General features: G+C 43.2%; 3 protein-coding genes across 4 annotated transcripts in view; 2 read left to right on the plus strand and 1 right to left on the minus strand.

The window, feature by feature from the left end:
* Positions 1-125: 125 nt before the first annotated feature.
* Positions 126-2,075, plus strand: pane1 (proliferation associated nuclear element). Its single transcript, XM_083694135.1, has 6 exons — positions 126-241; positions 567-646; positions 740-838; positions 994-1,073; positions 1,258-1,349; positions 1,475-2,075. Exons 1-6 carry the CDS (start codon positions 185-187, stop codon positions 1,622-1,624), a joined length of 558 nt encoding a protein of 185 aa, XP_083550261.1. The 5' UTR covers positions 126-184; the 3' UTR covers positions 1,625-2,075.
* A 2,838-nt stretch (positions 2,076-4,913) lies between these two features.
* On the minus strand, positions 4,914-6,041 carry mb (myoglobin; the record flags this gene model as incomplete). Its single annotated transcript, XM_083694136.1, has 3 exons — positions 4,914-5,418; positions 5,566-5,785; positions 5,959-6,041. The coding sequence occupies 3 exons, from the start codon at positions 6,039-6,041 to the stop codon at positions 5,278-5,280; spliced, it is 444 nt and encodes a 147-aa protein (XP_083550262.1). The 3' UTR covers positions 4,914-5,277.
* Positions 6,042-8,958: 2,917 nt separating this feature from the next.
* Positions 8,959-11,471, plus strand: part of serhl (serine hydrolase like) — a 5,900-nt gene continuing 3,387 nt past the window's right edge. For both annotated transcript variants that reach the window (XM_083694129.1, XM_083694128.1), the window contains exons 1-7: positions 8,959-9,171; positions 9,293-9,436; positions 9,665-9,778; positions 10,211-10,252; positions 10,368-10,387; positions 10,498-10,572; positions 10,880-10,986. In XM_083694129.1, the coding sequence (XP_083550255.1) occupies positions 9,111-9,171; positions 9,293-9,436; positions 9,665-9,778; positions 10,211-10,252; positions 10,368-10,387; positions 10,498-10,572; positions 10,880-10,986 (563 nt within the window). In that variant the 5' untranslated portion in view covers positions 8,959-9,110. The remainder of the gene's footprint in view (positions 9,172-9,292; positions 9,437-9,664; positions 9,779-10,210; positions 10,253-10,367; positions 10,388-10,497; positions 10,573-10,879; positions 10,987-11,471) is intronic.

The raw sequence follows: 11,471 nt of genomic DNA on the forward strand, positions 1-11,471 counted from the left end.
AACGACTCTTAAGTCGGAAGAAGAAGAGTTAACTCTGCGTCATGACGTTTCACGCACGCTTGAAATTACGCGCCAGCCCAGCTCTCATGGCTGAAGACTCACAACGGAATGTAGCTTCTTTTATATGGTTGAAGACTTACAAAACAAACTATCACGTGTAACAATTTTTTATGTTTAGCACAAAATGTCTGTACTTAAACCGTTCAGTAAAATACCTGGCCTGAACACGGCCAACATCCTGGTAAGCCCAACCGAGTGACTGTATTAACTAGTAGTCAATCGCAACAATGCCAGATGTTGTTGTTGCATTTTACATTTATGGCATTTATCAGACGCCTTTATCCAAAGCGACTTACAGCAAATACATTTGTTTAAGTAAGTGAATCATCTATCCATCAGTCAGCATAAGAAAAAGTAATCTATGGTAGGACCAGGAGCTGTTGGCAGTCACAATGATAGAAGAAGGAAGAATTATTATTATTATTATTAGAGATGGGTCTTCAATATACGGCGGAAGTTAGCAATGTTGCCTAATCTGTTACTCACAATGTGTTATTCGTCTACAGCTAGTGGAGAACGAGGAGCTGCTGCATCAGAAGTTAGCTGACACAATTGTGCTTCAGAAGAAAAATCGCATCGTAAATGTGTGCGTAATTCATGAATTCAAATCTGGCTTTAGTTCCTTTCTTCGGACTGTGTGTTGTGGTCTAACACCGTCCTCTCCCTGTTGCTGTATCAGGAGATTGGCCCGGAGTCTCCCCCTGCCGTTGGAGAACGAGGCGAGTCGCCCCATAATAGATCTGGTGGTTTTCATCATTCACCTTTCCTCAGACCTCAGGTAGGTCCCGCCTCAGTGACATAACACACCGTCAGGGCCATCTATGTACGGAAGCTGAATAGCCTACAGGGAGGAGGACTGAAGTCTGGTCCACTGACGCGGTTTCTTCTTCCAGCACACTATCAACAATGTTTTTGTCGTATTCTTCCCAAAAGTTTCAAATCAGCAGAGACGTCCCTCAAGTATTTGGACCCTGGTTACTTCCTTGGAAAAGTCTGTTTCCTAGTTACCGGAGGTAAGGAAATTGAGTCACCCTCCTTCCTTATCCATCTGGTTTTGTGGTCATAGTTTGTTTGTCTTTTCATTTCACGCCCCTTGCCTTGTTATACATTTCTCTCTCTCTCTCTCTCTCTCTCTCTCTCTCTCTCTCTCTCTCTCTCTCTCTCTCTCTCTCTCTCTCTCTCTCTCTCTCTCTCTAGCTCGTAATGCATCTGTCGACCCTGAGCGACTTGTCTCTGCCAGGAAGCTGGCAGCATCGTTCCACTGCCCCTTACTGTGTGCAGAGGATCAGGTAATGTGTCGACTTCATCACGTGTTATTAACTTAATGACTCATCATTTCTCTGTTGTGAGTGTATTCATTTGTTCATTCCTGAAGCCTGTGTTTTTTTGTCCCCTCCCTCCTCCCCTTGTTCAGACGACAGAGGGGGTGACCACAGCAGCAAACAGGCTACTGGCCATTCTCAACGTGGCCGCTGGCCATGTCCACATGGCAACCGGGCTTTATCTGTCCACGTTGACCCGATGCACTGTGCCCTCTGACATTGACCAGCAGATCTTTGATTGACCCCATCGTTCTAGAACACCATCACCATCTAGAATATCGCCATCCAGGTGGACCACGTCTGGACGACCAGCCCCTTTCACAGACTGTTATCTATGGACCAACACACTCAACACCCGTCAAGTCTGGCTGGGCATCATCTATTGATAGACCCCCAATCAATGAATATCTAAAATACACTTACTGACTATTGTAGATAGACACTCCCATTTAGTCTAAAACTAATATCTCTGAACCACAATAATATGTTTTAACCTGACACAGTCATAGTGACTGTGTCAGGTTAAAACACACTGCGCTTGTGTTTGATAGTGTAATCTGCATGTTGTGTCAGTTTTTTATGTTTGTACATAATTATGCTTGTCTTGTACATAGTAACCTTTGCCCTCTTGTTCTGTTGTTCTCGACTTGCTAACCCTAACCCATTTACACGCTGTTGCATGTTTTCATGATGTGTTTTTGTAAATAAAGTTGGGATAAAATGTACGATTAATATTCAATCATTATTTCTGTGACATTTGATTGCTATATTATTATACTGACACCAGGGGGAGTGCATGACCAGATGCACTTTTCTCAATTCCAATTGACCCCTAACCACCACCCTTAAGGCTAGGCCCTCCTATAGATCTGAGGAGTGGATTGATTAAACCGATCAATAGTAATAGCTCCATCTTACCTTCTGATTGTCTGGGAGTAAATTTGGCCATATTGTTTACAACTATCTAATCCTATCCTCTCATATCTACTGGAGGGGGTAGTGGTCCCTTAGGGATAGAAACGGGGTAGATGGAGAAGACTCCATCGTCTCATCTAAATCAATGTGTTCTGTCTTGCACCTTGACTTCATTGAATTCTAAATCACACCTGAAAGCTTTTGCCTCCTGTCCTTGATTGACCTCACCCTCTGTCCTCTCGTTCTTTGTCTCTGACCAATCAAGTTTCAGTTGAATTCTGTGATTCTTCTCTGGACATGAATACTATCCAATTCATAACAGTTTTGCATTCATTCATGTTTCACATGCAGTGTCACACAGAAGTTAGTCTCATTCCCAGACACTTCCGCCCCAAATGTGTGAAAGGTTTGACGGACCAACGTGTCAAACCCGGCCATCATTAAGCCAATAGAAGGATTGTCGAAAACGGTCTACATGTAGCCATTGGCTTAATCGGCTTAATCTACCAGCCAATCATCTCCAACAACACCGTCCCTAGAACCCTCCCCTGTGTCCCCTGCACCTCTGTTTACGCCTCCATTTTGAACCACGCCTTGCAGTCATGTGATTCGCTCAAATTAAATAACAACAAATACTTTACTCAGTGAGGTCACACCCATAGAATTCTATGGTCACTCCCACTGAGGCCAACTTTGAATAATTGATATTCTAGGCTGATCTGAGTTGAGCACAATAACCTGGGGACAAGGTTACACAGTTGTAAATATTTCAGTGTCATGGTATCACTACTGACAGACAGGTTCAGATAGAGCCACTCGGTAGGTGAGTGTGCGCACGTATCCGTCTGTGTATTCTTGGCCCCGCAGCGGAATAAACTCCAGGTTTGAATGGTGTTCTTGCCTGTAATTAGGAGAACACATTAGGTGGATCCCAGCAAGCTAACTTGGGGTCATAGCTGAAAAGTTGATATTTCATTGGAGTGTGCCTTTATGAGGCAGCCGGTGGGACATTATAGCAGAACAAAGTCTGGGAGCCACTCGATAAAGAGACAAACAGGATGTCACTAGGATAGAGGAAGTGTGTGTGTGCATGCATGCGTGCGATGTCTGTGTGTGTGTGCTTATTAATGAGCACGCATCTGGGACCTTGCATGATCATTCATCTTTGTCTTTAGGGATCAAAGAAGTCCAAGGTTTCCGAACTTCCTGATAGGTAGATGATGTTCTTCTTGACACTATTATGAGAAGAGCAGAGAGGAGGAGAAGAGGTTCCCCACATACTATGGTCATGCATGGTCACTCTACTTAACGTTAACTTAACGTTCCCCAGCAACCTGTTGAGAACCCCTGTGCCAGGTTAGGAGCATCTTTCTCAACTCTCCAAAGTCAAACAAACGTTCACCTCTCTTGGCCCCTGAGGTTTTTATCATTCTGATTACCCCAGAGCTCATTGGCCTGGGGGTCAGGTGGTGCTGGTGGAGGCCTTCTGTCTGCCTTGGCAGTAGGTCAGCTGATCGAGGGATAGGGAGAGATAAAGGCAGGCGGGTCACAAAGAGAGGGTGTCACAGTGTCATGTCTGCAGGGACAAAGAGATGCGGACAGGCACCCTATTAATAGTGATAATCATGGCAATTTGCCACAGCCTTGGCGATCACCTGAGCAACCACTGGCTATGCCAAACCAGCACTTTCCATTTGGATGGAGCCAAAGGAGAAGTTTCAAAGGACTCATGGTAGTTATATATTTTTTCAAAAAGTAAAAATCTTACTTGTTTCTATGAAGCTTCCTTGTTGTAGACCTCAATTCCACTTACCCTTTGTTGGATTTATCGGCACAAGATATCTGGTGTTCAATAAAGTAATTGAAACGTCTAATCCACCAAGAAACTCCTAATGCCTGACCTATCAGGGAACACTTCCGATGAGGAATGTACTGAGTGACACCTTGGCTGGTGCCCATGTTAAGAGGGGCAGAGAATCTGTGGGGCAGTGAACTCAGAGAGCCTCGTCAGAGGTGCTGACACTGTGGGGAGAGTCACGTCCACACTGACTGATAAGACTTGCAGGAATGTCCAGGGAAATTTCCAAAGGAAACATGTGTCTGAGGTTGAGTGTGTGGGTGTGTGTGTGTGTGTGTGTGTGTGTGTGTGTGTGTGTGTGTGTGTGTGTGTGTGTGTGTGTGTGTGGGTGTGTGTGTGTGTGTGTGTGTGTGTGTGTGTGTGTGTGTGTGTGTGTGTGTGTGTGTGTGTGTGTGTGTAGGAGTAGAAGGTATGTCTGAGAGACAAATGTTGATGCTTTCCAGACAGATACATTTGTGGTAGTGAGAGAGTGGAAGAGGGCACGTGTTAGGGAAAAGGGGTTGGGTCGCTAACTGTTTCATGACCTGAGTACAACAGAAACAAGACAGTCATCCAATAACCCCGTGAACAAGGGTGTGTGTGTGTGTGTGTGTGTGTGTGTGTGTGTGTGTGTGTCTCTGTCTGTCTGTCTGTCTGTCTGTCTGTCTGTCTGTCTGTCTGTCTGTCTGTCTATGTATCATCATATCATTGGATATTATAGCACAGGTAGAGAAGAAAAGACTGCAGCTGATGTGTTGAATTCATGTTTATTGGTTAAATGTGACTCAGATACTGGAACTTGTTGCATTTGACAAGAAGTTTATATTCAGAAGCAAACTAGAGTTATAGTACATCAGTTTGATGAAGGCATATACAGTACAAAGAGAAAAACAACACTGACAACAACAACCGTTTGTATTTTGATATGTTACATATGAGAGCACTGCTTAGAATACAGTTATTGAAGAGCCTTGCAGTTGTGTTTGATATAGGGCTGTCATGGCTGAGTGATATACACACATAAGAATCCACCGTGCTGCCCCACTACCCAAGTCCTTTAGCTGAACGAGCTGCCATTAAGTTGTTGTCATTTCCCAGTGGGCTCATGTGACTCCTGGCTTCAGGGTCGTTCGGGTGAAACGTCTATCCTGCAAAGCCCAGCTCCTTGTAGTTCGCCTCGATGTCGCAAATGACAACACCCATCACCTTCCTGAGGGCGTCCTGCCCTGCGGCGTCCAGCCCTGCCTTCTCTCCCATCACCTTGGCGATGACCTCTGTGATAAGCTTGGAGGACGATAAAGACGATACATTTTCTGATATCCATGCTAATTAAATAGCTTGGTGAGTGACATCATCACACGGTGCATTGTCAAACTGAGAATGAGATTGTCGAGGTAAAACGTTGACACGCTCGTCTGCCCTCCTTCTCACCTTGAAGTTGTTGATGCTGATCTTGTGTTTGTTGGCGTGGGTGACGGCCAGGGGTTTGATGATGGCGGCATGGTCACCTTTAGCCTTGAGCAGCTCTCCCAGCTTCTTCAGCACGGTGGCCCCGTGGGCGGATACAGCCGCGTTCCCCGCCAGGTCACAAGGGGCGATGCCCACAAACTTGGGGAACAACTTCTGGGTTTCTGGGTGCTCTATAAACAGACTGGAGACAACAGGGAGATGGAGAGAGGGAGATATATGGAGAGAGAGAGAGAGAGAGAGAGAGAGACATAACAATAACTAATGTTGGCTTGGGGCAAGCTTTGGACACAACAGTCTCACTTTATCCAATCATTAGCCAGCTCAGAATGTGAATATCCAATAGGATCCACTGACCGGGTCAGAACCAGTCCTCCGTGGGTGGTGTAGTCAGCCTCCACTGGGCCCCAGCACTTCAGAACCATGTCAAAGTCAGCCATGATCTGAGGAAGACAGAGGGAGGATGAGGAGTTGTTCAGAATCTAAATCTAACCAATATCGATGCTCCAAACATTCTTTAACTATTTCTGTGCGATAACAAAACTGGGTTTGGGAATAGAGTGATGTAACTGAATAGTGCAGACTGTTTTGAGATGATTTCCAATGCGAAAACTAAGATGAAGAAATGACAAAGCATTTCTAGGAACCAGTAATCCGTTCTAGGAACTGTCCATCATTAAACATGTGGGCGTGTCCTAGTGAGAGAGAGAGAGAGAGAGAGTAACTTCAGATTGCATGCTGTGTTGTCAGTGGAGGAGTGAGGATAAGTGTTTGGGGGAGGCTGGTGGAGGTAGAAATCGGAGGACGGGCTCATTGTAATGCATGGAATGGAATGAGGAACGGTATCAAACACAACAGGCTCATTGGAATATGTGTATGTTTGATGCCATTCCTCACTCCAGTCCATGCATTATAATGAGCCTGTCCTCTGATTTCTACCTCCACCAGCCTCCCCTAGTGCAGCTGGGGACACCAGTCGGCAGGACCCTGACACTTGAGCCAACACTCTCACTAGAAAGAGGGGGGTAAAATTACAGTGACCCAGTATCACTAGGCGATGAATATCAGCATGCATTCTAAATGTTTTGGTGAATTTATGACTATTTTCCTGTCTTCTCTGTGAGTATCTATTAAACAAACAATCTCTTATTTCGCCTGTATGTTTATGTGTTGCTCCTATATTGAGTGAAGTTTCTGAACTTGCTAAATATTGAATAATCCACTTAAGAACATGACTATGCCTTCTATGAAGCAACAATCACAACAGAACGGTGTTATCATGCAGTTGTCTGATTAAAAAAAGTTATTTTCAAACACAGGCGCAGTAGCAATGTAACTGAAAGGACCTGTTTCAATAGGCTTTTCAATGACCTTGACTCTTTTGTATGTCATAATAAATAAATCATATACTGTATGTCACCACTCTGGCTCAGATAGTTTAAAGCACTTTAGTGGCAACAGACTGATACATTATCCCTGCTTGACTGCCCCCTCAATGCCTGTCCCTGCACCAGTGTACCATCAGATCCAATCCAATCCACTGTTGCATTGTTTTTGCAATTATATATAATACTCATATCTATAATATAATAGTCATATCTATAATATAATACTCATATCTCTAATGTAATACTCATATCTATATCTCCTTTACTTGTGTATGAGTCCCCTTCTCCTCTGGCACACAGATAGTCAAGCTTTAAATGATATGATAAAAACAACACAAATTTAAACAGATTTACATAACAAATATGTAAATTATTGTTTACCCCAAACTTCACTCATACGCCACAGGCCTGTGCTTTTGCGGCCTGAACTCTATTCTTAATGCATCCAAAACAAGTAATACAGCTAAGTCCAACAAAGCTACTAAAGCATCAGAAAAGCATCAATACTGTACCGTCAAAGCAGGCAATGTCCTGTGTGATAATTTCAAACTGCTAAATCAATACAGCTTGATCTATTCCAAAACCTTACCTTTTATACCCCCCCCTCCCTCCTTCCCTCTATCCTTTCACTCATCCATCCTATCCCAGCACAACCATCAATCAACGCAACCTCTCTCCTTTTCTTAAAATGTCAACTCCACCTTCTAACCCGCCCTCCGGGATATCTTCTACAACTATGAGATTCTTTGATAGCATTGCGGTAAGATTCCATTGTGTTTAATACTGTAGCATCTCTCTTTCTCTCTCTCTCTCTCTCTCTCTCTCTCTCTCTCTCTCTCTCTCTCTCTTTTTGTGTTGGGACAGTATTCTAACACTTTGATATTCTTTGATAGGTGTTGCATTCACCCGAGACTTTCGAATCAATCTAGTAAGTCTCTCCCTCTCTCTCTCTCTCTCTCTCTCTCTCTCTCTCTCTCTCTCTTTCCCTACCTCTCTTCAGTTGCAGCTTTATAAATAACCATTGGCCAAACATTGGTCAATAAATTTAGGCCAAAGCCCTTTTCCCTTCTTCTATTGAGTTCAAAGGTCAAGTTTAAACCCTGGTGATCGAGGAGGAGGATAATGGATGGATGGAATTTTCGTATTCTGCTTTTGAAGTCCTAGTTTTGGCAAACCAACCAAAATAAGATTTACTGATAGTGAAATATGCACTGTATATATATATATATATATTTTTTTTATAATGAATTAACAATTGCTTTTCTATTACCAGTCTACCTCCACGACACAGAAAACCAAAGATAGATTCTGGCAAAATGACCCCTCTCTTCAATCATTATTAGTATAATGGGGATGTTGATTGACAAATGGGCTCTTCTGACAGAGAAGACAATGAAAGTGACAAAGACTGTCACAGCTGATCACAGCCTTCCTCTGTGTGACACTATTTCATTTAACTAAATCATTTCCTTGGCACATTGTAATTTGGCAATTGAATAATATATACAGATGAGCAGTAAGTGTTATTACAAAAGTAGAATAAGAAACAAGCTGGTTTTTTTGTATACAAAATGTATTACTAGCAAACAGTTACTAATGTACCGTTCTAGTGTATGTTACTGTTTCACACCATGATACAATGTTAATACCACAGTAATTACAGAGTTACTACTAAGGTATAGGGGCAACTTAATGTACAGCGTGACCCATCACTTGTATTTGGTTACAATAGCATTCTCTTGTCCAATAACTTTCGGTGTGTTGTACTAAAACTATTGTATTGACACTGCACCCCCTGGTGGCTAAATACAGAAACAACGTCCACATCTCTCTCACAAACTAAAACGCGTAGCTCTGGTTTGACGTTGTGATTGGTGCAGATAATGGTTCTGCTATTTGTCGAGAAGACGCATTGGTATTTCATTGGTCAGAATAATGTGTTCCTCTTACAACACCCGGATGCGGCAGAGAGGTTTCAAAGGTTAGAGACACTAGTTAGTGTTACGCCGTTATTGTCATTAACGGACGTTTTTCCAAATGCTAGTATATAGTTTCAGCATATATCGCCATTGTGGCCTTATATAGTGCTTATGTTTCACCAACTTCCCTTGGTCCTTCAGAATGATACAAACTTTGAAAAGTGTCAGACACATTATGACTTCTGCTACAATGAAACAAGCAGGTGAGATTTAATAATATCACAGCTATGTTATTGCTGTGTGTGTGTCTGTCCGTCTTTTATATCTCAAAGCACTATTTGAATAATCGTGCCTGTTTCCTAGTAACGTAACGTGGTGCTCCAGTTTCAGAGTTCAACATGTCCGTGCCGTGGGGAGAAATGAGAGGCAAGGTGTGGGGTCCTGATCATGGCCGTCCTGTATTGTGCCTGCATGGCTGGGCTGACAACTGTGGCACTTTCAACACTCTCATCCCACTGCTACCAAAAGGTATGGTCCTCGCCTGTTTGCTCATTTGAACCGGGAAAGGACATTCTTGGATCTAGATCTTTAAACTTGGAGAGCTACTGAGTGTGCAGCAAGGGAGGCTGGTGGAGGTAGAAATGAGGTAGAGCCCGTCCTCCGATTTCTACCTCCACCAGCCTCCCCTGTAGAGTATGTATAGCGGTTCGGCTCTTAACCCCCCTCTCTCCCTCTGCCACACACTCACGTCCACAGAGTGCAGGTATGTAGCTATGGACATGGCTGGCCATGGTCTCTCCTCCCACCGTCCTCCGGGGGTCTTTTACACCTTCCCTGCCTATGTGGCCGACATACGGAGGGTCATTGAAGGTACACGACACTGATGATGGTCCCCTGTGGCTCAGCTGGTAGAGCATGGCGTTAACAACGCTAAGGTTGTGGGTTTGAATCCCGCTGGGACCATATGTACTGAAATGTATGCACTCACCGCAATGTAAGTCGCTTTGGATAAAAGCGTCAGCTAATTTATTTATTTATTTATTTTTATTTATGTCCCATGCACCAACCTCACCAAATCAATTCCCCTTTATGTGCAAATATACTTGGCCAAATAAAAATGATTCTGATTCTGATTCTGATTCTGATTCTGATTCTGATTCTGATGAGGAATTGTTGGTCGCATTAGACATATTAGACACAGGATACAATGTGGACTCACCCACGCTTCCGTTCCTAGGCCTCTCTAAAATGCAGTGTGAAGGCATGTTGGATCTGACTAATTCATGAAGAATGTTTTTGCAGCTCTCCAATGGAAGAGGTTCTCCATCATCGGACACAGTATGGGTGAGTGGCAAACTATGCCTGTTCAGCACAAATCTCTCTGTCTCACTGAAGGTGTTTGGACGTTTCTGTGTCAGTGTCCTGTATGTTTTCTGACCATTTCCTCTCTGCCGTACAGGTGGCAATGTTGCGGGAATGGTAAGCATGTTCTAACAGTGTAATTTGTACAGTATAGCTTTGCAGTTTGAGATATCCAGGGACTGTTGGGGAAGGGCTTCACCTTGTTCTGTTGTGTGTTTATAATACAGCTCAGCGCCTTGTATCCAGAGATGGTGGACTCAGTCGTCCTACTGGACTCCTATGGATTCTTACCCACAGACGAGGTACTGAAACACTCACTACAAACACTCCCAAAAACAATATCCAAAGTACATGGCAAAAAAAACTACTTTTGAGAAGACAAAAAACAACCGTATCTTAAAAAGGTAGTTTTTCTTTTTAATTTCATGGTACTCTCAAAGTGAATGAACGAGTTCTGTTCTGCACGTTGCCTTTCCCATGCACTTTGACCCCTTAGTTGTTTCCTGCCAGAGTCAGCACCTTGAAGCCCGTACCGTTGATGTATTAACAACAATTCTGTGACACAATTATAATCTCTCTCTTTCTATGTTTTTTTTTTTTTTTCCGTAGAAAGAATTTCCAAAAGTCATAAGACAGGGATTGGATGAAATGATCAAGTTCGAGAAAAAAAAATATAAGAATGAGAGGGTTTACACCTATGAGAAAGCAATGGAGAGGTAACAACATTCTGTCCTGTTTTTTTTTTTATTCAATATTATCTTAATTTTGTTCAACCTGTATTTAACCAGTTGAATCAGTTATAAGGACACATTCATATTGACAACGACAGCCTGACGCGTCGTTGTCAAGTGGAGAGTGTGACCAGTGTGTCATTGTGTTCTGTTAGACTGTCCAGTCATAGTCTGATCAATCGCTATGGTGACGTTAGTGTGTTCATCATTCTCTATGGTGACACTAGTGTGTTCATCTCTCTCTATGGTGACACTAGTGTGTTCATCATTCTCTAAGGTGACACTAGTGTGTTCATCATTCTCTATGGTGACGCTAGTGTGTTCATCATTCTCTATGGTGACGCTAGTGTGTTTATCACTCTCTATGGTGACGCTAGTGTGTTCATCTCTCTCTATGGTGACACTAGTGTGTTTATCACTCTCTATGGTGACGTTAGTGTGTTCATCATTCTCTATGGTGACGCTAGTGT

The sequence above is a fragment of the Argentina silus genome (genome assembly GCF_951799395.1).
Source record: "Argentina silus genome assembly, chromosome: 22".
In the NCBI taxonomy this organism is placed as follows: Eukaryota; Metazoa; Chordata; class Actinopteri; order Argentiniformes; family Argentinidae; genus Argentina; species Argentina silus.